General features: G+C 40.3%; 2 protein-coding genes across 4 annotated transcripts in view; both read left to right on the top strand.

Annotated features, from left to right (window-relative positions):
* Positions 1-5,296, top strand: part of ROCK1 (Rho associated coiled-coil containing protein kinase 1) — an 88,500-nt gene extending 83,204 nt beyond the window's left edge. The window contains exons 33-34 of one of the 3 annotated variants that reach the window (XM_051774784.1): positions 2,926-2,967; positions 3,779-5,296. In XM_051774784.1, the coding sequence (XP_051630744.1) occupies positions 2,926-2,953 (28 nt within the window). In that variant the 3' untranslated portion in view covers positions 2,954-2,967; positions 3,779-5,296. The other 2 variants (XM_051774791.1, XM_051774775.1) reach the window with 2 other exon arrangements.
* Positions 5,297-11,214: 5,918 nt separating this feature from the next.
* Positions 11,215-25,515, top strand: part of USP14 (ubiquitin specific peptidase 14) — a 19,412-nt gene continuing 5,111 nt past the window's right edge. The window contains exons 1-10 of the mRNA XM_051775357.1: positions 11,215-11,417; positions 13,931-14,076; positions 14,711-14,743; positions 16,632-16,736; positions 18,418-18,521; positions 20,662-20,720; positions 22,457-22,587; positions 22,893-22,973; positions 23,709-23,788; positions 25,274-25,388. Coding sequence (XP_051631317.1) covers positions 11,402-11,417; positions 13,931-14,076; positions 14,711-14,743; positions 16,632-16,736; positions 18,418-18,521; positions 20,662-20,720; positions 22,457-22,587; positions 22,893-22,973; positions 23,709-23,788; positions 25,274-25,388 — 870 coding nt within the window. The 5' untranslated portion in view covers positions 11,215-11,401. The remainder of the gene's footprint in view (positions 11,418-13,930; positions 14,077-14,710; positions 14,744-16,631; positions 16,737-18,417; positions 18,522-20,661; positions 20,721-22,456; positions 22,588-22,892; positions 22,974-23,708; positions 23,789-25,273; positions 25,389-25,515) is intronic.

Raw genomic sequence — 25,515 nt, 5'->3', positions numbered from 1 at the left:
GCCAAAGTTCTGAAACACATAAACACTTCCGATGGGGAGATTTCCTGGGAAGTGGGCAGTTTTACCTACGGTCTTCTCTGTAAAAATCTGTTAAAAATAAGAGTGAGGGCAGTGGAAAAGCACATAGTGATAAACCTGAGCTAAGAATGACGGTAAAATCAGAGTTTCCTCACTGAATAGTGGCATCTTCCGTATTGTACCAAAAAAAGATAAATTAGTAATTGTTAATTCCCGGGGGTTTCAGTCATGTTTGTTATGTACTTACGTTGTGTGTACTTGTGCAACAGAATCTTGTTAAACTATTTATCTTGTCTACAAAGTGTCCATTTCTCTCAACTTCCAGAAAGTTTTATAAAGCTTTGTGGTATTTCCAAACTTATTTTTTCCTTCAGTCCTCAATTTTCCAAGATTTACTGAAAAGTGTTAGACCCTTCCAGAGGCTTTAGCCAGATCCTTTAAGACTAATTCCCCCCAAATCAACCAACCAACCAGCCAGAGGGGTTGGAAAGAATTATTTTTAATATGTTATTTACTTGCATCTTTAAGGTGTATTAACTGGAATAATCTAAAACAATACTTGGAAGATTCTAATTGTACGTTTTAGAAATCATCCTCTGTTTTTGAGTATACAGATTCTTTTCTCCGCCTTGTCAAGCCTTGCCTTGGTAAAGAAAGTGCATATTTCTTTGTTTCACAATTAGGTATTTAGAATTGAAGACTTTCTTTTCCAATAGACTCTTTGAGTTATATTCTGGGTATAGTTTCCTTTCCATTTATCCTTACAAGGTCCTCTGGTAGCTGTAATAACCAGCTTTAATTCATACTCTTAAATGGAAGAAAATCCGTTTTCTTAAATCAATTCTTTTCCACTCTCTCTTAATAGAAATGCTATCTTGGAGTTTCCTTTAGCAAGGACAGCTTTGCAGCTAATCTATTATAGAATGAACAGATTTGCATATTTGAAAATTTGTAGTAGCTCTTAAAGGAAAGGCTCAGTTTGGGGAGATCGGTTATCCAGACCATTTCTGTTATTAATCCTGTTTGTCCTGTGACAGTGTTACAGAATCATAGAAATACACAAGTAGTGAATGGAACATTTTTGAGAAATGAGAAACACCATCATTAAAGCTCTGGTTTTAAAATCCTAAAGATCCAATGAGGATCCTAAAGATCTAATAGCTCACCAGCAGCAGAAGGATGGCGGCTGCACATTCCTGAGCTTTATCCTTTGTCAGTTCATGCTTCACGGATTACCAGAGTCAACTGATCTATTTTTCAGCAGAAAATTAATCCAGGAATGTTTTGACTAAAGGAAAGCCAAAAAACTCAAAGCATAACAACAAAAAAACCCCCAACCCTCACGCCACAGAAGAAAAGCATGTGGTTTTCTGTTGGATTCGGAAGTTGCAGTGGTTTGTGGAAGAGTCTCAAGAATGAAAGGAGGAAGGGTGAAGTCTTGCACTAGTGAAGTATCAGGTCAGATCAGCTGTTCAGAATACTTCAGTCTTGCATTTTCTGCATCTACCCCAGTGTATTGCCTGTGTTGCCACCCTTCCCCATCACCCAGGGAGATCTTCCAAGTTCTTGGGAAGAAATAAAGCTGTGAGGTTTTCTGTCAATTCAGAAGTTAATACCTGCATGGTATCTTATCTCTTTGACTGCTTGGATTTATCTAACAGACAGATCCCACGGATGTGGATCAGACAGAAAACATTTATATCACTCTTTTAGACTGACCCCAAATCCGTCAGTGAGTCTGATGACATAACTGATATTTGACCCTAGAATTTTGCTTCTTAATGATGTCAAATACTGACAGAGCTTCTTAGAAAAAACAATTAATTATAGGAAACTCTGTTTCAATGCTGCATATTGTAGGCACTGACTATGGGGGAAGAATCATATTGAGATAAAGCCATTTAGAGAGGCACAGCACTTGACCAGCGAGGGTGCTGGGTATGTGCGTGTTCCCGGCCTGTTGTGCTGCATGGAGATGTGTGCAGGGGGCAGGTGGGGAGCCCCTGCACCTTGCTGATGCTTGAGGAGCTGCTTGTGGCATGTCCCCATCAGACAGCTGCCACTGGGTTGACTGGGATGTAATGGAGCTTGTGTGGCACCTGCAGGGCAGTGTGAGCAACTAATGAAATGATTCAGAGTTATACTGAACAAAGAAGCATTAGGAAAAGGCCAGGTAGGAACTTCTCTTTCTGGCTGTTCTACTGTGGACATTTTTGTGGCTTTCTCAGACAAATTTGTTGTTAGTTGTATCTATGAAGTAGACAAGTGCTGGTGTGATGGAGTATGCCCAGCCTGTGTCCTCATACCATTGCATATTTTACCCCATATGTTTAGAATGAAGAGGCATTGGATTTATTGGATTTATTTTAGGAAAATTCACTTCCGATGTACCAGATGTTTAAATTTAGATTATTAAATAAATTTGCAATGGATCTTATGTACTGAACACTTACCATGATTGCATGGTAGCTGAGCTAATCTGACAGAGCATTTCCCCTCTGTGTCTTCCTTCCCTGCTTTTCTCTCAGTGGATCCTGGGGAAGTGCTTGAAATGATCCATTTTGGACCTTTCCATGAAGGTCCACAATTCAGTTTCCTGACTGTCAAAAATGTGTAGACTTACTTTGCTGAGCTAGTGAGTGGATCAGCATGCTAAGAAGAAGTGCAGTGATTGCCAAAGCTGAGGGCTGGTAAATAGGAGGGTCAGGAAGGTGATAAAGTGAGGAAACAGCAGCAACAGCAGGCTCTTTTCCTTTCAGGAGGCAGCAAACTGTTAGATCTGCTTTTCTGAACTCAAGACTCTGCACCCTGCAGTTCTCCTCACCTCTTAGGCAGGGGAGCAGGAGAAGCAGTGATGATTTGTATGGGATACACATGTTAAGTATCTGAAAATTGTTCTCTTATCAGGCAGTATAGCAGAACTTGCCCTCGGTGATGGAGTCCTACCATGTAAGCAGGCATTGCCTATTTTGTCGAACTGATACAGACATTAACACATGCTTGAAGACATTTCAGTCCATTTCATTCGGGGTCTGACTCACCTTTCTTTGCTGTTGGTAGACAGCACTTCCTTGACTTAATGGAGAGGTGTCTCAGACCCACTGAAAGAAGCTTCACATATAAAAGTTCATCTTAAGTTCTATTCCTCATTTTAATAACTTACCACTAATAAATATGAATCAGAACTTCTTGATGAACTCGCTGGCATTTGCAGCACTGCTTCGAGATTGGAAACTACACTTCATAGTTCATAGTATGCTGATTTATTCACATTGTATCAGCACAGCCGAGGTGTTTTCTTTTGATCTATTTGGACTTGGGCACCTGGTCAAGTTAATGCATGTTTAAAACAGAAAACAACCAACCAAGCAACCAAAATTCCTGTGCATCAGGTGAGCTCTGGCAGCTGCATGCGCGTGCTCTTAGCCTAGAGAGCCTTTTCTTGTCCTGCAAGTGAAAGAGGGTCACCTAGCATTTGCCATGAATACACCCATAATTGTTTACTGTTCATCACTTGGAAAGCTGCAGTAATATTATTATCATCTGTCTGATCTCTGTGTTCATTTAATGTTGTTTGAAATTAAGAAGAGTTTGTGGAAGATCATATAGGTGCGATCCTAGTATTGTACCGTGTCAGTTGAAAAAAATACTCCATTAACATGAAGTATTTTCTTCATGAAGCTCTTGGCAAACATGCACTGATGTTATGAAGCTAATTTTTATATTTGTTATTAATTGTCTGTTTTCTTCTTTGTTCCAGCTAACCACATGTACAGTGCTTAATGGAATCTCATGGGATGCAGTCAGAGAAACAGGGCTTTTTTTAACCACACAGAGCAGTGCAGACAGGCTGTTGTTCCTTTCAACATAACTATCACAGGCTTCAGGGTTAAGATTGCTATTACTGTCTCCTCCTTGCTTTGGCACAAAAGCACGCTGAGGGTGTTTAATTGCGGGTTTGCCTCAAGGTAGATTAGATTAATTATTACTATGTAATGCAAGTTAAAGCAAATAAAGCTTAGCTAGGTGTATAAAAAAAAAAAAAGAGGTGCTGCCTTTTTGGATTTTTAAAAAAAGCCTGTCAATCACAATGAAATGCAGCCAACTTTCTTCATACCAGTGAAAGAAAAGGACTGTTAACCCTGTGAAGGGGATATTTATGTCAAGATGAGCATATGAAACCGAGTAGAAGAGGAAGGTTTCTCAATGAGAAGGACTGCAATTGCTTTCAAGACTCTAAGTTGTGCTCTTGAAGACTGCAGAACTAGCTTAAAATGAAGCCTTATCACTTGAACTTCAGTGCCTTCACTGCAGAGTTCTTTACAGCCTTAATGCTAACCACCCACTATGGAATGGATCAAAGTGTTAAATATTTTGCATTATGCTTTACAAAATACTGATGCAGCAGGTTTGTAAAGGGGGGAAACAAGTAATTGCCTTTAATCTATGCATTTTTGCCAAGCCATACTGAATTATTTTATTGTTAGAGGCATTAGAAACTAACAGCAAAAAGAACCACGGAGTTTGGAAGCATATTTTGGGGGACATCATTTCTATAACTGTATAATGTATTGCCTTACAATTTTAAATGATAACGTACATTAAGTTAACAAACATTTAAGAAATATATGCACTGTTTGAACTGTAAATTATTCTTAGAACACTTTTACTTGGTTTTACATTGTTCTTTTAGTGCCTTGATTTGAGATAATTGTATTATTGCCATGTCAATAAATGTAGAAACCTAAAACTAAAGAAACCTCTAAAAAACTGTTGCATATCAGTAGTTTTTACTGAATTTTAATTGGTTGAAGTATTTGTAGATGCTAGATGCATTTTCTAAATTAAGTACAATCTTTGAATGAGAATTCCTCTTACAAAGAAAGACTGATTCTGGTTCATAAGCCAAGAGATGTGTAGGCAATGCAAACAAAAAGCATATGACGCAAAACTCTGGATAATTCAGGAATTTCAGTAAATGCTGTCAGACTCTTGCTTTGTAGCAGGAATACATTCATGGTATGGGCAGTATGGTTTTATTTTATTTTATTTCTTAACCAAATACCTCCTCAGTAATTTATAATGGCTTTGCAGTTATGTATTAAATAAGAAGCACTGGAAAACTGATTCGTCCTTAGGACGATTTGCATGTTTCAAGTGGTATTGAAAGCCGCACTGATGGATATGTAATAATAAACATATCTGTTATTAATATGGTAATGACTCTGTGCTCATTTAATGAGAAATAAAGTAATTTATGGAAAGACCCTTTTGAAAACGACTGGCATGGTGTTTTCTCCTGACTGCAGCTTAAACATCTTTCTAAGCATTCAGACATTGCAGCAGCTTCCTGGTACAAGGTGCACTTACACTGTAACACTTAGGAGACTCTGAAATGTTTTGGGGTTTTTTTTAGTATTCTACATCAATAAGTAAATACCACATTAAATTTAATTATTTCATTCCCTTATTCTCCTGGCCTGCCTAATTTTAAAATTAGTAGCCTAATTTATATTTATTATTCAACCACCACCCTAAGCTGGCCTTTTCGTTGCTTCATCCTTCATGATGCCAGTTTGAAGCTTCAGAAATCCCAGTTATTTGGGGGAGGGAACATTGTTCAAAAGACAAGGTGGGTTGTGGGTGGGGGTTTTTGGGGTTAGGTTTGTTTGGGTTTTTTTAGAACAGCCTGTTCATCCCATGAAGCTACTGTCCCTAAATCTCCCTGGGTAATCTGCCAAGACCTGCAGAACAATAGAGCAGTAAGGACATGAATGATTGTATGTCCTTTGAAGGTCACAGGGCCGGGAAGTATAGATAAATAGAAGCAGTTGATGTGGTAATTTCAGGAAGTTCCTCTATGTTGAGATTGCTGTATCAGAAGTGTCAGCAATTTCAAAGCTGTGGCTGGAGCACACTAAAGACAACCTTCCATATAACCAGTCACGTCGTGAGCTTGTCAAGCAATACAAGGAATAATTATGACCTGCTTTAATCTACTGTCACATACTGAGAAGGGAAATAATAAAGTATAATGATTAAACATATCTTACATAAATACATACATTACGATAGGAAATTTGGAGCAGGAGGGAAGGCCTGTGGTATCTCCAGACCCAGATTAGATTGTGGATTGCTTTTTTGCTTTCCTTTAGGTGTAACTGGCTACCTCTACAGGGTCAACCCTTGCTTGAGTAATTTTATTAATAAAAAAAAGCAATGTCTTGTAATTTCATATTTCATTAATCTGAAAAATAGCAAAAACTTCATTATGAATAGATAATGACTAGTGGGTAGGATTGTGGAAAAATTATTTTGCTCTACAGATTGGCACCTACTGTCACTTTCGTAGTTTTTTAGCAATGCTGAAGTTCTGCAGTTCTTTTTAAATGCTGATTTTGCTTGGGAAAGCAGCAGCAGACATAATGAAGTGTAAAATTACATTGACTAGTGTGTCTGGGATAAATTGCAGCTAAAATGCTTTAATAATAAAGTCTAGACGTGCAAATTACAGTTTGTGTGTTCGGGTACACTGATGTTGGCACTTGTTTACTGTAAGCAAGGTGCTTGTCTACAGCAATAGCTATACTTCGAATAAGAAATTCAGCCAAAGGTTTCTACTGCTAGGAAAAGTAATGCTTACGATCTCAACTGTGCAAACAGATATTTCAGGCAAAAATTATCTGTTACAAAACTTTCAGGAAGCATCAGCTTTACCATCCAGAAAAAAGCAATCTGTGCTGCCATGTTCACTACAGCTCCACTTAATCCGACTCTTGCCACATTATTTTTACTCTTTTACTCCTGTCACTAATGATTCCTCTTACAGCAGGGGGACATTTTGCTTACACTCATCTAATACAGCACCAGAAAGTCATCAAGACATGTGACCATGTAAGCTGTGAGGAGCTGGCATAAATCAGCCTGGCTTCCTTCATACCGGTGACACTATAGTTTTACATGCTCCTTGACAAATCAAGTCTAGATTCCTATATGATTGGGTTTTTGTTGATTTGCCTCTACCTTTTTTTCATACTTTTTTTACAACAAGTTCATTAACATCGGTAAAATGCCAAAATCTCTTTTTCATTCCCTCTTCAAGCCGCCATATTTCTCCTAGACAATAAGAAATGGTAAGAGTAACTAGCAAAACAGCATGGTAATAAAAGGATAGGGCCTCTCCCGTAGGTGGGATTTAGCTACAGTAGTCACTGAGGCTGTAGCCAGAAGCAATTGGGGAATTGGTAAGCGAGAGGTGGGGCAGCAGGTGCTGAGCTTTCCTCTGAGCTGGTGAACACTACTGGGATTTTCTTTTTTTTAATGTATTAGTTACAAACATAAAAAATGCAAATAGTTTTGTTCTTGTTCCTTCCCCCTCATGTGCCCCCAAAATGCAAAAAGTTTGAAAACCACTGAAATGGAAGAGGTAACACGGAAATGGGGTATACTGCGTATATTACTTAAAACACCTCCTGGGTTGCTGTGCATTCTTTACCCTACCATTTTCTATATCATCTGTTATTAGCGGTCCCCTTATTGATGCTGTGTTTTAGTTTGTAGCAGCTGTGAGATAGGGATCAAGTGTAGCAGTGGCTTTCAGGTTGGGCGTGCCATGGCTGTGCCATACCCTGGATCCCTCCTGCATGGGCAGCCACGGTAGTCTCTGTTCGGGCCCCGCCCAGCCCTGCATGGTGCTGGGAAGACCGTGTGCACCCGACTTGTGTTCAAGCATCTGGTTTCTGTTCCTCTTTTTCTGGGCACTCATTTGGAGACAGTCAAGGTTTGCAGTGCAGGGAATTGAAATGCTTACATTTATCATGGAAAAGAACTTTTAAACATGTAAAGCACTGTAGTGTACCAGGACACTGGAATACTAGACCTGAACCCCTTACAACTACTATTTTTTTGAGTTTAATTTACATGGAAATTATCTGGAAGACGGCAGTTAATACTGTGATTGGATCCTACCTGTGCTGCAAATACACAGTCATTAAAACGTTTCAAGCCTGAAGATACATAGAAGATACACTGAAGCTGTGGAAGCCTCATCCCTGTAAGTGTTGAAGGCCAGGTGGATGGGGCCCTGGGCAATCTGATCTAGTGGATGACATCCCTGCACACGGTCCCTTCCAGCACAAACCATTCTATGATACACAGACAGGTTCCCATGAACATTATGTCCCCCACAGAAAACAAAATGTACATTAATAAACGCACCTGTCAACATATCGGATAATACATCTCGCCCTTTAAGGAAACAAAAAATGTAAATGCAGTATTTTAACTCCCCAGTCTCTGATTATTTAAAATGAATCTTTGTTCTGTTACAGGCATTACAAAGGTGCCTAAAGCATGCCTTGGAAAGGGGTTTGCTTCCTCACACCTTTCACTGTATCACAGCACCTGCTTGTACTGTTTGAGAATACACCTACCACTTGTGCTCGTCAGAACTGGGCCAAGGGAGATTTCACAGTGTAAAAGCCTTTTCTAAACAGATCTGGACTTGCTCTGACCCATCTTCTAGCATTATAAATCCTGCCAGGCCTGTTGGCCTGCAGCACAGTATTTTGCTATCGACACAGCCCCAACTTTTGGATCCACACTGGCTTGCATCCATCCAGCTCAAGATGGGAAGGAGCCATGCTCGGATGGGCCTGCAACTGGCCAGAGAGAAACAGCCAGGGCAGGCAGCTGCTGATGACCAAGCTTCCCTCAGGGCGTGTCTTCACTTAAAAAAAAAAAAAATGCATTTAATAATGCATTTAATATTCAATCAATCTTTTCCATTTCAATGTCATCAAGGTAATCTGTATTTCGTATGTATAGATCAGGTTGCACTCTTTTTCTCTACACTCCTTATGACAGTTTGTGTAAGATTCAGGGAAACCAGCATCTATTGATTCCCTCCTTAAGGAAAAAGGCACGCAGCTGTTACTGCAGGAAGAAGCCTACACGGTCTGGGAGGGAAGAAGAGGGAGGTAGTGGTTTTTCACCTTGCAGAGGTTGGGATGATTTTTCCTGTAGATACAACCCCTGATGCTTCTCTTTCAGCACAGCACCATCTAGTGCCTGTCTCAAATCCTGGAAATGCACTGTCTGTGACTGCCTGGGCCTTGATCCACTAAGGGTTGGTTACTCTAAAGGGGAGAATGTGTTCAGTGCCGCTTCAGACAATAGAGCATCCCACTTCCATTTAGCAGTCCCAAATAAACCGCCTCTATGTAGGTCACTGTTGGTGTTAAGAGGCTACACTGGAGACATCCCAGACTCACAGGCAGGCAGCTGGGGTCTGCTCTCACTTGAATAGATGATCTGCAGGATCTCACCCTAGAATGGGATTAAAGCTTTTCTAGAAAGCTCCTTTCAGCAAGTCTAAGTAACAGAAGATTCATCACTCTTGCTGGCCAACTTTATCAATATTTAAATTGCCTCAGTAATTGGAAACTCCACCTTAATTCAAGATCCAGATTAATTTCAGCATAACACCAATTGAAGCTTCTCTGTGAAATGTATTCCTTGGTCCTCCCACACCTCCTTTTCACATCTAGGAGCCTACACTGAATAAAATCAACTTTTGCTCTTCTCCATGACAGTCAGAAAAGACTGAAATTTTAAGCCAAGACTGAAATTTCTAAGCCTTCCATTTTAAGGCTTACTTTCAAACTTTGGATTGTCTTTATGGCCATTTTGTATATCATTCTTCTACTGTTTGGAATTGAAAATCACATTTGATGAACAGCACATTTATCAAGGAAAGATCTTTCTTTTTTTGGATATCACTTCTGTGGCAAAAGCAGGACCAGAAGTGCACATGCAGACAACCAGATGGTGATATAAGCTGTGTCAGAAGCTCTTAAGAGCTGCAGATGTAAGCAGCCAGGTTCCAAGAGGTGGTATCTAGGAGGGGTCCAAGGAAGAGATGTTTCTTTCTGGCATGGTCTCCCTTTTTGTATGTTTAAGCACTGTTTTGGGTTCTTTAACCACAGCCTAATACTGAGAGCTTTCGTAGCAGTTGAGACTTGTGTGTCTCCATATCTACTGGTTTCAGTATCTTTAAAACTTGAAGGATTTTGTCCTGAAGGCTCCTGGCTGTTGCCATCACACTCATGTTTCAATACTCCTTCACCGAGTCTCAAAATCATTGCTGGTAGATTAGTCATCCCCTCTCCCCTCAGTAAAGTTCTTCTGTTTAGAGTTTTATCTCTTGCTCCATCTTCTCTTATAAACCAAACGTATTTCATCCACGACACCTTTTTATTTTTTCTGCCTCCCTCCCCCTGCCTTGTGCAATCACAGTGGATTTGGGCAGACCCCCCAGGGGGTCCATAAGCCCACCTCAGCTCTCACAGACCCCCCAGGGGGTCCATAAGCCCACCTCAGCTCTCACAGAATCGGTGAGTTGCAAGGGACCACAGCAGGTCATCTGGCCCAACCTCCCTGCTCAAGCTGGGTCATCCCAGAGCACATGGCACAGGATTGTGTCCAGACAGTTCTGGAATATCTCCAGTAAAGGAGACTCCACAACTTCTCTGGGCAATCTGTTCCAGTGCCTGGTCACCAGCACAGTAAAGAAGTTCTTCTTTATATTCAGGTGGAACTTCCCGTGCATCAGTTTCTGTCCACTGCCTCTTGTCCTATTGCTTGGCACCACCGAGCAGAGCCTGGCTCCGTCCTCTTGACACCCTCCCTTCAGATATTTATAGACATCAAAGAGGTCCCCTCTCAGTCGTCTCTTTGTAAAGCCAAACAGGCCCAAATCTCTCAGCCTTTCCTCGTGAGATACTCCAGTCCCCCTGATCATGTCTGTTGCCCTCCTCTGGACCCGCTCCAGGGGCTCCACGTCTCTCTCGTACGAACTGGACACACTCTCCCTCCAGCCTTGCGCTCCCCACATCCATGTTCCCCGTCCAAGGCACCAACACCGGGGCCCGTTCCCGACCCCACGCAGACCCTCCAGCGGCGGCTCTGCCCACGGCTCGCAGGTTTAACCGGACCCGGACCCGGACCCGGACCCGGACCCGGACCCGGACCCGGACCCGGACCCGGACCCGGACCCGGACCCGGACCCGGACCCGGACCCGGACCCGGACCCGGACCCGGACCCGCCCGACCGCCGCCGCCGCCCCCGCCCCCGCCCCGTGCGCGCTCCCGCTGCTGCGGGGGGCCCCGCCCGTTCCGGCGGTGCGCGCGCACCCGCCCCGCCCCGCTTCCGCCGAGCGGCCGCGCTTGCAGCGTCATCCCGGGGGCTGGTTTGAATGAGACCCCGAGCGGGGCCGGGACCCGCCGCCGACACCGCCCGCCCGCTGCCTCCCGCCCCGACAGCGCCGCTCCCCGCCGCGCTTCCCCTTTCCCTTCCCGCCCGCCCGGGACACGCCGCTCCGCCATGCCGCTCTTCTCAGGTGAGCGCGGCCCCGCCGCCCCGCGCACTCCCGGCGGGCCCTTCCCGGGCGGGAGCGGGCGGTGCCGCCCAGGGCAGCGGGAGCGGGAGGCGCCGCACACGTGAGCGCCGATCCCGGCACACGGGCCGGCGTTGGGAGCGCCGTGGCAGGCGCGGCCCGGCCGAGGAGCGGGGCGGGAGGGAGGGAGGGAGTGCTGGCCTGGCCCTGTGGGTGGCTGGGAGGGAGGAAGGGAGGGCGGGTGTCTCACACGTCCCGCGGGTCTCGGCACTGCCCTGTCTCGGCTTGTTTGGGTTTTCTGCTAAAAGAGAAGTGGTGCTGCCTGTCAGGTGAGCCGGAGTTCTGCATCCGTGCCTGCGAATTTGTTTAGGTGCGTCTACCTCTGCTCTTTTAAATCCATTATATTCCAGGTAAAACTGGAGGAATCACAAACTCAGATAGGTTGGAAAAGACCTCTGAGATCATCGAGTCCAACCTATGATGGATCACCACCTTGTCAACTAGACCATGGTACTAAGTGCCACATCCAGTCTTTCCTTAAACACCTCCAGGGATGGTGACTCCACCACCTCCTTGGGTAGTGCATTCCAGTGGATAATCACCCCTTCTATGGAGAAATTCTTCCCGATGTCTAACCTAAACCTCAAGTTAAAGCTTACTTAAACTTTACTGCGTTCCTCTTGCCCTCCTTGCCGTGAGGCAGAGTTTCTATGGAAGACTGGAAGAGCCAAACCTCCAGTGACACTTCCTTGCTTATATCTCACAGGTCTGATCTATTGGGGCTTTTTAGTTTTTTTAAGTTGTACATGGCATCAGTACACAGTTTCTCCACTATTTTAATTGTGGTTGTCAAACTGGGATGCTTATGTCGGTATAACAGAACTTTTCCTGAACTCATCCACATTTTGTGGAGTCTTCCTCACTGGAGATATTCAAGAACTGTCTGGACATAATCCTGTGCCATGTGCTCTAGGACGACCCTGATTAAGCAGGGAAATTGGACCAGATGACCCACTGTAGTTCCTTCTGACCTGACCCATTCTGTGGTCTGTGCGAACTGTGTTTTCTGATCAGTGGGGAAAATACGTCCTTCCTTTTTCTTACTTTCCATTATTTTCAAATTAATGGAATTAATCTTTTGTTTTGGATGAAGTCTTGGTTGCGTTCTCTTAAGAGAAGACACACTTCTAAGTTCCTCCTCTTGAGTGCTGAGTTGTCAAAACCAGCACTGACACTGACAAAACCACCAGTGACACTACAGATTAATAATTGCTAACTCTTCTGCATAGTTAGCAGTGGATGCATGACTGTTCAAAAATTCAAAACCCAAAAGTCTAAGCAGCTGACTTTTTCGGTGACTGAGTGGGTTGTCTTCCTGGAAAATGGGGAAAGCCGTGTGCTTGGTAGGTCTAAAATATGTGAAATAATAAATGTGTTTAAAAAACCCCAGAAGGTTGGGCAAATCAGAAGGTACTTTCTGCTAGAAATACTGAAAAGTCAGTCATTTGAGTTGCTTTGTAGACTAATTTAGTCTTAACTAATTTAGACTTACTTGTGATTATTCTATCATATTACCCATCACAAGCACTGCATACATCTGAAATCTGAACCTTTTTGGAAGGGTTTTTTTAAATTATGACTTCTAAGAGTTTTGTGTTTAAAAAATAAAGGCAGCGTTGCTGTAATATATTTGTGTAAAACGGAAACACAGGTAGAAGAATGTGGCTTTCCTAAGCTCTGATATTTCAGCCATTTACTGTGCATGTAGAATATTGCTGCCTGCTGTATTTTACAGATTTTCAGCAAACCTTCAGCATGCCGAAGAAGCCTTTTGTACCTGTGATAGTGATAGGAAGTGGTCAAAGGTGTTCATTAGAAACACAGGGCTTGTTCCAGGCACTTTTTTGTCTGCTCTCGGTCGGTACTAACTTCCCTAAAATGAAGCTGACATTCCATTGTGCCACTCTGCTTGATGTTTCTGCTTGTGATCCCCTTTCCAGCATCAAGAATTATGCTTTGTGTAACCAAATTTCACTTCACTTCTTAATTCCCATCCTGCACCTTTCCTGGGATCAGTAGCCTTGCTTTTAAAGAACATTGTATTGTTTTCTGCTGAAGGAGAAGGGAAATGCTATGGAAAACTGAACCGGAATTGCACCCCTGAACTTCCTTCAGAAAGTTTGTTTGTTTGCAATGAACAGTACCAAGAGAATGGGAGAGTTGGTTCCAAACTGCTTTTGTGAAGACCTACCTAAAGGATTTCTGATGCTGTTATACACATTCGTTTCTTGCAAAGTTTCTCAGTATATATGTTGCTTACAATGGTTTTGTAGGATATATTTAGACTTGTTGGAAGTAGTATGTGCCATATAAAAATGTGTCCTTTAGCTTGGTTATTAACAGGTTTTAAGACCTGAAAACTGAATGTTTTGAGACAGTATAAAGTCTTGGTGATCTTGGTAATTACTTTCCCGTATATTAGGAAATAATCCAGTTTCAAAACATTTTGTTTGCAGTTAATGTGAAATGGGGAAAAGAGAAATTTGATGGCGTGGAGCTGAACACTGACGAACCTCCAATGGTCTTCAAAGCCCAGCTATTTGCACTGACTGGAGTTCAGCCAGCTAGACAGAAGGTTATGGTTAAAGGAGGAACTCTGAAGGTAGAAATCCACGTTTTTTCTATTATTTCTAACTTTATTATGTGATAACACAAGCAATGACCATATTTTCAAGTGTTCCTCCAGAAGGTCTTTTGTTGTAGCTGTTAAACAGATTGCACTTTTCTGAAATAATTGTGCATAGTTTGTTGCCTACTGCTAGAAAATACTGGCAAAAGTTTGTAGCTAAATAGTTTTGAGATACACTGTTGTTTTAAAACACTTCTTTACTCTTTTATACCAAACGCTGCTCTGCTTGGTGGTTTTCTTTTCCTGTCACTGTTTCATGTTCAGAATCCAAATGCAACTTTTTTCCTTTTTAGCTTGTTTAACAAAAGTTTCTCTAGCATTTCTTTGCTGGAGACTTTCTGGTGCAATGAGATAAAGTCGACTTTGCTTCAAAAAGCTGTTTACATCTAAGCAGTGTTGAATAACAGATGAAGAACCTTATTGAAAAGATGACTTTGGTGCTTTTTATTTCAGTCAGACAAAACTTGATGATGTGTAAAGGGTTAATGTTGTGTAATCTTGGCTGAAACACAGTTGTATATTTAGAAATACATGATGAATATTAATGAAAATGCTTGCTTGTCTTTTGCTGCAAGATAATTAACTTGTCTTTTATTTTATTTCACAGGATGATGACTGGGGGAACCTAAAAATAAAGAATGTAAGTTCTCAGCAGTAACTAAATTTTACTAGTTTGATTTTTATTTTGGCATTTAAAGAAAGACTTAAAAGTGCTTGCTGTTTCTCTTTGAATGGATAGCGCTTTCTTAAAAATCACATCTTGATGAAAAATAATTTAATAAGTGTCATACCTAAGGATGCTTACAGAGGTCTCACCATTGATTTGTAAAAAACCTTTCTTTGGCATCAGTAGGGAAATCACACCATCTTTTTTGAAGCACTTGGGAGCATGTATTTCTTTCTTTCTTACAAGAAATGCTCTGGGTCTGAGCAGTGGTCCTTCTGCGTGGTCTATCTGTGACCATAAAAATAAGTGATGTTATGCAGAGAGAGCTTGTGAAGCTGGGCACTGTCTGTGGATTCTCGTGCTCGTTCGTCCCCAGTGTGGACAACCTGTGTTGGGAATGCTGAAGTTACAGGTCTTTCCAAGTCCTTTTATACCACCCTCCTGAAATTTGTTCTCCTGTACTAAATAGCTGCTGTTTATAAACAAAGCCATTAGTAATCTTAATTCATACCTTTGGCTAGTTCAAAAAGAAAATAAAAAGTGAATGTATTTTTGCTGCTTACCTGTATAATATTGCACTAAGGAATCCCACAAGTTTTTGTTTGGGTTTTTTTTTTTTTTTGGTCATTTTCGTTTCTGTACAAATCTCGTAACATCTTGGAACATCTGTTACAGGTTTTGCTCCAGTTCTTCACTGAGCACATTGACTTAGGTAGCATTACTCTTACCCTTGTAACTAGTTCGCAGTCATCCGTTAGCAGCCTGTAGATGCAGCTATTGTAGCAAAGTCATTCACCAAAAAAACCAGTAATATTCTTGTCCTTTTCTGCATACTGTTGTGCTAATAGCTGCCTTTATTAATTTTAATAATATTATATAAAAGTTCTAGGGATTTATTTGCACTGTCAAAGCAGTTTCTTTTCATTCTGTTGTTCATTCTCTTCCTTAACACTGTATTTTTTCAAGGCCCCAGATAGTAATTTTCTCCTCCTTTGATAGATCTTATTGTGTAGATGTACTCCTATTGAATGCTAAAAGACTCCTTTTCCTTATGCTAGTTCAGCAAGCATGGTAACTTGATTGCTGCTTTTTTTTCCCCCCTTAAATGTTGGTCCTCATGCCTAAACTGATGGGGTAATTTAGGTTCTTTTTTACTTTCCAATTAGTTTAATGGCCTCAGAACTTGCCAGGCCAAAAGATGGCACCTCCCTTTCCTGCTTGCTTTTCAGGTGAAAAAAAATACCTGAACTCAAAGCCGTGGTCCTCATTATTATCCACATCTGTCTGAAATGTCTCCTCAGATTCCAAGTTAAGGATGAAGGACCTTTTTGTTGTTGTTTAGAGAATTCTGAGTTTGAGAACTTGAGACAGTTGATTGAAGCTCAAGTGTTGCACCTACTTTCAAATCAGAATTTGGTTGCTCAGTTACCCTGGATAATTTGTAAGGCTTAAAGGAAAGAGGAATATTTGCACTCAAGTGTTGAAGGTGGTCCGTCCCGAGTGGTCCATCAGGAAGGGAGCTTCTCTGAGCACTTCATGTTGGGGTGTTCCATGAATGTTAAGTTTAGTCCCAGTTGGTATCCTGCGTTGTCAGCTGTTGGCACGCTCACTAGATGTTTCAGAGGAAACATCTAGCATGGATAATGCTGTGGAAGTGTTCTCAATAAGTACTTTCTAGGTAAGAGGAAGTTAAGGTATACCCTTAAATCACAATAGTGCAGTGTTGGTTCTGTAAACCAAGAGAAAGGTTGTGTTTATTCTTGGGGAAATAGCTGAAATATGTTAAGAGCTTAATGATTTTTTTTTTTAACTGGAAATAACTGTCCTTAAATATTTATTGCTATTTTCACTGTGTTTCAAGGGGATGACCTTACTGATGATGGGTTCTGCAGACGCACTTCCAGAAGAGCCAATTGCTCGACCTGTCTTTGTAGAAGACATGACAGAGGAGCAGCTGGCTTCAGCTGTAAGCATATATGAAACTTTGATTTCTTGTAAACCTCAAAGTAATGGCAAGTTTTTAAATACTTGCAGTTGCTTAAAACTGGATTTTAAAACTGTAATGTGTGTTTACCATCTTCTCCGATAAACGCAGATTTACATTGTTGACCCAAATTGAAGCAGTGAGGAGAAGTCTGGGATTTAATTTAAAAGTCATATAATTAGTGCTGTTTTTTCTTTGAGCAGGCAGCTCAGTAGATTTTCTAAAAATAGCATTGCTAATGTTTTTAAAGACAAAATTGTATTGCCTTTGCTGTATTAGTGTCCTGAACTTTGTCTGAACAAGGGCTCTTAGATGTGCAAAATTGTTTCCTGCCTCTTTCATAGCTGTGGGGGGAAACCAGGATTTGTCTGGGGTAGGGCGTGTTTGGGGTTTTGTACATCTGTGTTAGTAGTATTATACATTATGTAGTCAACTTTTCTTTGTGAAAATTGAAAGTAAGTTTGACATTAGTAGAACAGATTTTATGTCTTGCTTTATTGGAACAAAGTCTGGAAGAGCATAATTAATCTATTATTTTTTAATGAACCAAATTCTGAGTTGTTTTCATTTTTACCATTTGAAAGACTTTATTTTCTCATCAGTCATTTGAACTGGGAGCTCTTTGTCACACTTAACAGTTGCATGACTGTTGTCAGCTGTGCCTGCAGAACGGGAATACTTTTATGCATTTGTGTATGAAAAAGGATCTGTAGTTTAGGATTGTGTTTGTGCTTCAGGATTTAGTGCTTTCCAGGCTGCCTGCAGGTGAAGGATATTTATGTATTTTTGAGATTAAGCCCATACACAGACTGAGATAACTGAGAGGCAAGCAAGGAGATGATCGTGTCAGAGAACATTTTGGAAAAGTTGTGATCGCAATGCATTTCTCTGATTGAAATTTTGTAATACATCAGAATTCAATTGTCTGTACTGCATGTGTTCAATAATGGAATACACAGCTAAATGTGTATTCAAATATTTAATTGGTATTGGTATGCAGTACTACTTCAGTTTCATTAAACTATGTGTTTTTCCCTGACTACCTAAGCATTGAGGATTAAAAAGAAAAAGAAATAAAAATGCTATTACATGGTAATTTATAGTTGTTTCTGAAACTGGTTAGTTTAATTATTAGTTGGCCTTCACATTTGTCAAATTCACAAGTTGTCTGAAAAGATCAGATTAATGATCTGTTGTAGACTTCTGAAGAGGAGTTTAAATAATGCTTTTGTTTCAGACCACAAACTCCATCACTTTCAGAGTTTTACTGAAAACTGATTTTAATTAAAACACCAGTGTTTTGTGCAAATGTATTCATGTGGAACTTTCCTGGAAATAGAACTTTAAGGTCAAAACTTGAATGAGATTATAATTGAACTTTCTGAATGACTGCCTGCTTGAAGAATATGTTCATTAAACTAAACATGCACAGGAAAGAAAACCAAAGCATTCCTGAATGTCCCCTAAAAACAGCGAATGGTGAAATGATTAATATAATCATAAAATGCATCTGGAAAACTTCATGAAGTTTGATGGAATATTCCATGTTTTATGCATCTCTGACAGCTCGTCTTCTTAGAAGTTGATGTAACGTTAAAGCATTTATAAAAAAATGGTTGCACATCTCTCTGACCTTTAAGCACCCTTGTGAATTTTTTGGTAGATGGAATTGCCATGTGGATTGACAAACCTTGGCAACACTTGCTACATGAATGCTACGGTTCAGTGTATCCGTTCAGTGCCAGAAGTGAAAGAGGCCCTTAAAAGGTAGGATTCAGGACAAAAATACCATGACTAAAATGTATTGTTTAGCTTATGAAATAAGCTATTTTGTGGAACTGCTATCTTAATACTGGTATAGATTATCATAACAATCTGTTACTCTTTAAAACTATTCAAGGTTAACATAATGATTGAAAGTTTATCCTGTGGCTGTGTTACTCTGTACTTATAATAAAGAACTTATGACTGTGTATTTCTTGGAACTGGCTTTTAGTAGAGAGAACGTGTTTTGCCTAGCTGGAAAGTGCTTCCTATCAAGACTTGTTTAAAATGCTAAAACAAGCTACTGAACTCCTGACCCTGTTTTTTGGTTAGTTTTTATGGTCTTGTTCTGTATAGAAGAATCATATGGGAGTCCAGTTCCTTTGAGGAGTATTTCCTTCAATGGCTTTATTGTACAACATGTTTTCAGGTGTGAAATTCTGATGTTACTGACATTTGCCACTTGGAGGTACAGCAGGAAGTTCTGAGATAAGACCATAGGTGTTATTGTGGTAGCAAACTGGAATATGCCAGAGTTGTGTGGATGTCTAGGAAACAGAAGACATACCCTTAAGGAATTTTGTTTCATTTTCTGATTTTTTCTGATTGTAGGATAACTTTTCTGATTTTTGTTTGTTTGTTTTTGTTATTCTGGACTGAAATGTGAAAATGGCCAGTGTAGGTTTGGTTTGTTTTTTTTTTTTTCTTGTAAGGGATCTGCAAGAAACTCAAAAATTATGAATATCAGAGGAAAAAAAGAATAACTGGTAATGTGAGCCCGAATTTGTCCTCCTGATGAATTGTTATGAGAAAACAATCAGTATTTTAAAAAAGTGAGAATTAGGTAGAGCATTAGCATCTTAGGGTTAACTTAATTCCTTTAAAACACACTGCTTTCTTGATTCCATGGTACCCAGCTGGATATTCTGGATTACTGTAAACACTGGTTATTTAAGTAGTTATAAATTTTTCTTCATTCTGTTAGCAGGTGAACCTTAATTATTTAGCACTGAGGACTATTTGTGAATCACAGAAACTTAGTTTTAAAGGTTTTTATTGTTTATCAGTGTTGTCATTTTAGGAAAGTGTTTATTTCCATGTGAAGGACTCCTGAGTTGCTGCATTGAATCAATATTTGATAGATTTAACATTCCAAATGGCAAAATATAGCCTGTGAAACTGGCAGAGTGCAGTACAAAATATGGCTGTATTGTCTGTGGGAAGTTAGGTTCATACTCAGATTCAAGCTCTGGTTTTGCCTGGAGATTTAGCCCTTATTTGGTCTTCTCTGCTTGATGACAGCATGGAAAGCTGTAGGGTATATGGCAGTAGGAGAGGGGTGAAAGGGCTCACATGGGAAAGCTTAATGTTACAACTTTGTTTCTCACCACCTGCTCCAGTGGTCTCCATGTTTTGTAGCATGTCAGGGAAAGTTTCCTGCTCATCATCTACCAATTGTCAGAATTTTAAAAGTGCAGTCTGAGATTGGAGAATGTGTGAGACCCTCCTTTTTGCTTAACAGCTTATATGCTTTGAGGAGTCCATCTGTTCCTCATCCAGCTGCTAAATTAAGAATTCTTTCAAAGAAGAGTGGTGAGTTCTAGTAATGTGGGTGGGCTCCCATGCCTCTCCAATGTAGGAAATATCTCCCCAAGGAAACATTGCACCTCTCAGTGTTTTGCTTCTGCTGTGCAGGGAGGAAGCAAGCCTGCCTTCCATCTCTGTGCATCATATCTGCCATCTATCCTCAAAAGTGGCTTTTTTCCATGTATCTGAAGGATACGTGTTTCAGAAATAGGGTAGCTTTTATTTAGACTTTTTATTTTTAAAGAAACTGAGAAATCAAGTCTTTGAGGCAAATGGATTAGGGAAGTAGCAGTGATGTATCCAGACTTCTTGGTCTGCCTTTATTTATTGTCTGAAGGATGCCAGTTTTCCTTTGCTTCCATGCAATGCTTGCAAAATATCTGAGACTTTGAGGTGAATGTGAGTAAATCTTACCTTCAGTTACTTCTGGTTTGGTGATTGATTTCCTTTGATATATTTAAATAAATCTAGCAGCTGCCTGCTTCGTGATCTAACAACCCAACTGCTCTTCTTAATTGTGTTTAATTGCATGTAAATTATTTTTCTTCTCCTTTAGGTATGGTGGTGCCTTAAGAGCTTCAGGAGAAATGGCCTCTGCTCAATACATTACTGCAGGTTAGTGTTTAGAGTAGAAAACAGGGTTTTAAACTTGTGTGTGATTTCCTGCTAACTGCAGATGAAATTTGCACTTAGAACCCTGTGTATTGTTCTTTGGTACATATGCCTTAGGAATTAAAGATCTGCTAGCACTGGAGGATTCCTTTTGCCTTTAAGGGTTATTCTGCCCCTGCCTGGAAAGCGTGTATCTCTGCATATTGCCCAGCTGCAGTCTGGGGGAAAGATTCAAGTGTGGTCTAGGCTTGGATAGAAATAATTTGTATCTTTTAACTGTTTCACATGTAGGCATAGAGTAATTAGAACTTCCTAAAGAAGACTCCATCCATCCATTGGTTGATTTGATCATTTTGCTAGAAATATTTTAGTGTGCTGTTCTTTGTTCCGCTTAATGGAAAGTAGTGTCTTCAAAATGAGAATTATTCTTTGTTTTGGTGATCTGGGTGCTCACAACATGGGAGCTCACGATGGCCCCGTATCTCAAGTTCTAACTAGAATTCTAGTTAGACCCCTTACACTTGAACAAGGGTACTACTTGTCCGCTTTTTCTTTTTTTACTCTATTTCATTGCCCCACTAAGATGCTGGGCCAGGACACTGGGATTTCTACCAGTCCATTTAAGGAAAAACAAAACAATATAAGGAAGGAAAGGTCCAGTTTGTGGGTATGCCTGCTGATCGAATTTTGGGGTGGTAAGTTCAATGGTTACTCTATACAGCCATGCCTGCCCCTCCCCTTTTAACTACCTTTACTTCGTGTCCCTTGTTTTCTTTTTAAGGTGACAGCTCTGCTTCTTAGTTTTTTTTTTTTTTTTTTTAATAGTTTAAGTAATTTGTAGTTAATTCTTGGGTGCTGAGCTGTTCAGGAACTCCTGCATGACACTTGTGGCATTTTTTTTTAATTGCTGTGTCATATCAGTTACACCTTTTATCAAGGTCAGTGAAGATACTTCTGAAAGAGAGGAAGCAACTGACCTTGGTTACTTGTAACCTTGCCTTTGTTCACTTACTCAAGAGTACCATTCATTAGTGTCTCCATTTGTAAATTAGTGACCATGCAGACTGTGGCCTACCTCACAGGGTTGTTGTGAGGATTAACAGGTCTCCGAAGTGACCTGTGGATTTAAAATGCTGTAGCCTGGGTAGATAAGATATAGGTGGTAGGGTGTGGAGCAAAAAAGAAAGCCATGTGTGTTGTCATGCAGTCAGTATCATTTGTTGGTTTGCACATAGTTATGAGCTGTCTGCACATATGCATACACATACTTGTTTTCCTGAGTCTTAAGCATGAGTATTTCCTAGATATTTTAGTTGGGAAAAATGAAAGGTTTTTTCCCAGTAGTTGGTGAAACTTGTTACTCTAGAGGATGGATTGTGAATGCCTTCTGGTTTCTCTAGGTGTAGTCCTCTTGTTCCTCAAGTGTGTTTCAAATGAAATCTTAATTGCTCAAAAAATTTATTTTATTTTCTGTTAGCAGCCAGGAAAGACAAGACATTATGTGCTGAACTTTCAGAATTGTCATCTTTATGGTTGCAAAGTCATGCTCACAAATGAGGTCTTAGGTGCAGCTGTTATGCCACCTGGAAAACTTGATTCTACTTTGGAAAGATCAAATTGGACACTGTTTAATGATTTGTCTTTAAATGTTGTTGCTGGTTTACTATTCTTTTTGCACTTCCTGCCGTGTTTGAATTGTTTTTGCACTTCTCAAAGCATTCACTTACTTTTTCTTCAAGCTCTTAGAGACTTGTTTGATTCCATGGATAAAACTTCCTCCAGTATTCCACCTATCATTCTCCTGCAGTTTTTACATATGGCCTTCCCACAGTTTGCAGAGAAAGGGGATCAAGGCCAGTACCTTCAACAGGTAAAGACCGATTATTAGCTTACTGTTTAAAAATTCTATAGTATGTTGGAAGTTGGGAACAAGAATATTTTAAAACTTCCCTTCTCTTGTGAAAATAATTTATCCCAGTAAAGTGTCTTTTTGTAGCGTGGAAAAGTTGAACATAATATCAGTTGCTAGCTCTGAAAATGCATGGTGGAATTAGGGAGAAACTCTTACTTAAGGAATCCTTACAATTTTTTTTTTAATAGAATAAAGGTTGATGGGTTTTATATTACTGAATCATAATGCTACTAGTCAGGTGTAATGTTATGTTCTCTTCCTAGGATGCCAATGAGTGCTGGGTGCAGATGATGAGGGTGCTACAACAGAAACTGGAAGGCATAGAAAGTGATACAGTTATGGAGGTAATTGTAGTCCAGCTAGATTTTTAATATTTCACGTTTTTTTGCCATGTATTATCTGTTAGTGAATTCTTTAACATGTAGTCCAATCAGTGAAATTGCTTTCTGATGTGTTTGGTCAGCATAGTGCTACCTACATCATGTCAGCCATGCTGTGGAGTGTACTGAAGGGATGCCTTCACTCTGGGCTTTGTAAGGCATGTGTTGGACCAAGCTGGTGGTGACATACTCACATGCATGGCAGCTGGCCCTGATTACTTGTGAATTCAGTGCATAAGAACTTTTTATCTCTAAAAAAGTGTGCTGCAGTTTTAACTTAAACTATTTGAAGCAGACAACTAACCAAATCAACCTGATAAAAAAATTACCTAAAGTTTTCTCCCCAAGATTTTACCAGACCAGCTCTCTTCTTTCTCTGTAAACTGTTGGCAATGGCAAAAATCTGATAAACTACCCTGAAATTTAAGATAGATTTAAATGGGGGAGGGAGGTGTGGGTTTTTGATTGAAACCTTGCTTGCTAATGTGCTTTGATGTGGTTCTAGTAGCATGCTATAAGCACATTGATTTTGAAACCTTTATGCTGTGTAAAAAGATTGACTGACTAGGAAAAAATGCACCTATAGAAAGACTAAGGAATAGGCTTAAAGAATTTAAATAAATGAGGTTATTTTGTCTGTAGAGAAGACTGTATTTACATGCTATTTCAAGTTATATCATAAGAGAATTTGTTTTACAGACAGACTCTGGGGCTACAGCAGCATCTTCTAAAAAGAAGAGTTTAATTGATCAGTTCTTCAGCATTGAATTTGAAACAGCGTATCCTAAAGATAAAGGCAAGACACAATGAACAGCAATTTCACACTTTATCAGTTGAGTTCAGGGATGAAAAGCATTGTTCAGAATAGTATAAAAAATTAAGGTGTGTGTTGTGGAAGAGGGGGAGTGATGTCGTGCAGGAGTACACAGAAGTTGAAGTTAAGATCGGATATACTCCGATAAAGAGGATGATGTGGGGAGGAAGAACGGTAATGGAAATTTACAGAAAAAAACTCGTGGACTTTAAATAGCAGGTTTCTTCCCCAGAGAAGATTGGCACTCGTCAAATTGGAGGATGCTGACATTTTTTTATCCAAATGAAAGTAGTTATTGTTCTAAATAGCCCTTTTTTGGCTTGTAGGGGTGTGTTGCTGTGTTTAGTACTTGTCGTACTAAACATGCACAAAAGGTAGTGTGATTGATTTCTTAAGAAATAAATTAGATGTCCGCTCTTAGATGAGTAAGAAACAAATGCAGCTGACAGCTTTGTAGTAGCTTCTTTACAGCAAGAACAAAAAGTATATGGCCACATGGGGCACACATCTCACGGCAAGTATTACCCTTTTCCCATTTCTCCACCCCAAAATCCTGGCTGTCATGAAACCGAGCACCACTTTACAAAGAATTACACTGTGCATTTCACTTGTCTGAAATAAGGAAGCATCCCCTTAGGTGAGGTGCTGTATCTCATAGCTTGGTAGTAATGAAGAATAAAGGCCTTTTATAAGGTAAGAGTCACACATCTCTCTCCCTGTATCGCGATGTTTGTTATCCTTGAAATAGCTGGAGTTGCAGAATACGTAGCTAAGAGTAATGATGCCTAAGCAGTAGCAAGAGGAAGAGGCTTGTTTGAAAAGGGCTGTTGCAAACCTTCAAAGTGTGATTGTGGCAACGTTTGTAGAATAGGTGCAGTCAGAAAAATAGGTAGTTGGAAAGAGGTGGATGAGAGAAAAGGATAGGGGTAGAAGTATGAAAAGAGAGGACAGACAGAACAGTTAGAAGAATGCGTAGAAAACAATGAAAGAATGGACTTTATTTCAGTGAAGAGGACAGATATAAAGCAGGGAAAGGAGGCTGTGCATGTTGAAAGAAAGGAGAAGTCTGTCTAGGAGCAGGAAGAGGAGAATTTTATTAAATTATAAACAGCAATGGAGTATAATGTTGCTCTGAGTTGGTGTTGGCAGCCAGTTGGTATGTTTTGTGTCGTGGGGGTTGGGTGGTGGGGTGGAGAAGAAAGAGCAAAGCAGGCCTCAGCTTAAATGGTGATCAAAGACTTATTTTACTTTTTTTGGTATGCTGTCTGCCTCGGATGCCCCTTGCCATTAGCCACGAAGGAACAGATTGGTTAGAAGGAACGGCTCTTTCAAATCTTTTTTACACTAGTATCCATGCACAAGTACAGAATTCCCTTAAATTACTGCACTGTTTTCACCAGACTAGTAGTTCAGCTCTTGGTGCATGATGGTTTTCCTTAATTTTGTGAAGCATGAAATGTACAGAAGCCGAAGAAGAGGAAGTAACTAAAGGAAAGGAGAATCTGCTTCAGCTTAGCTGTTTTATCAATCAAGAAGTGAAATATTTGTTTACAGGACTAAAATTGGTAAGCCATTGCAACTTTTATTTAATTGAAATTCTAGATGACCTCTGTTTTTAATCTGTGACTTGGAATTGACATCTGCTCTCCAAGCTTTACAAAGTTTCAAGAATCTTTTTGGTGTTCAGTGGAA

Source organism: Manacus candei, unplaced genomic scaffold, assembly GCF_025592945.1.
Source record: "Manacus candei isolate 608988 ecotype Guabito, Panama unplaced genomic scaffold, ASM2559294v1 h1tg000008l, whole genome shotgun sequence".
NCBI lineage: Eukaryota > Metazoa > Chordata > Aves > Passeriformes > Pipridae > Manacus > Manacus candei.
This window is presented reverse-complemented; position numbering and strand designations above follow the sequence as displayed.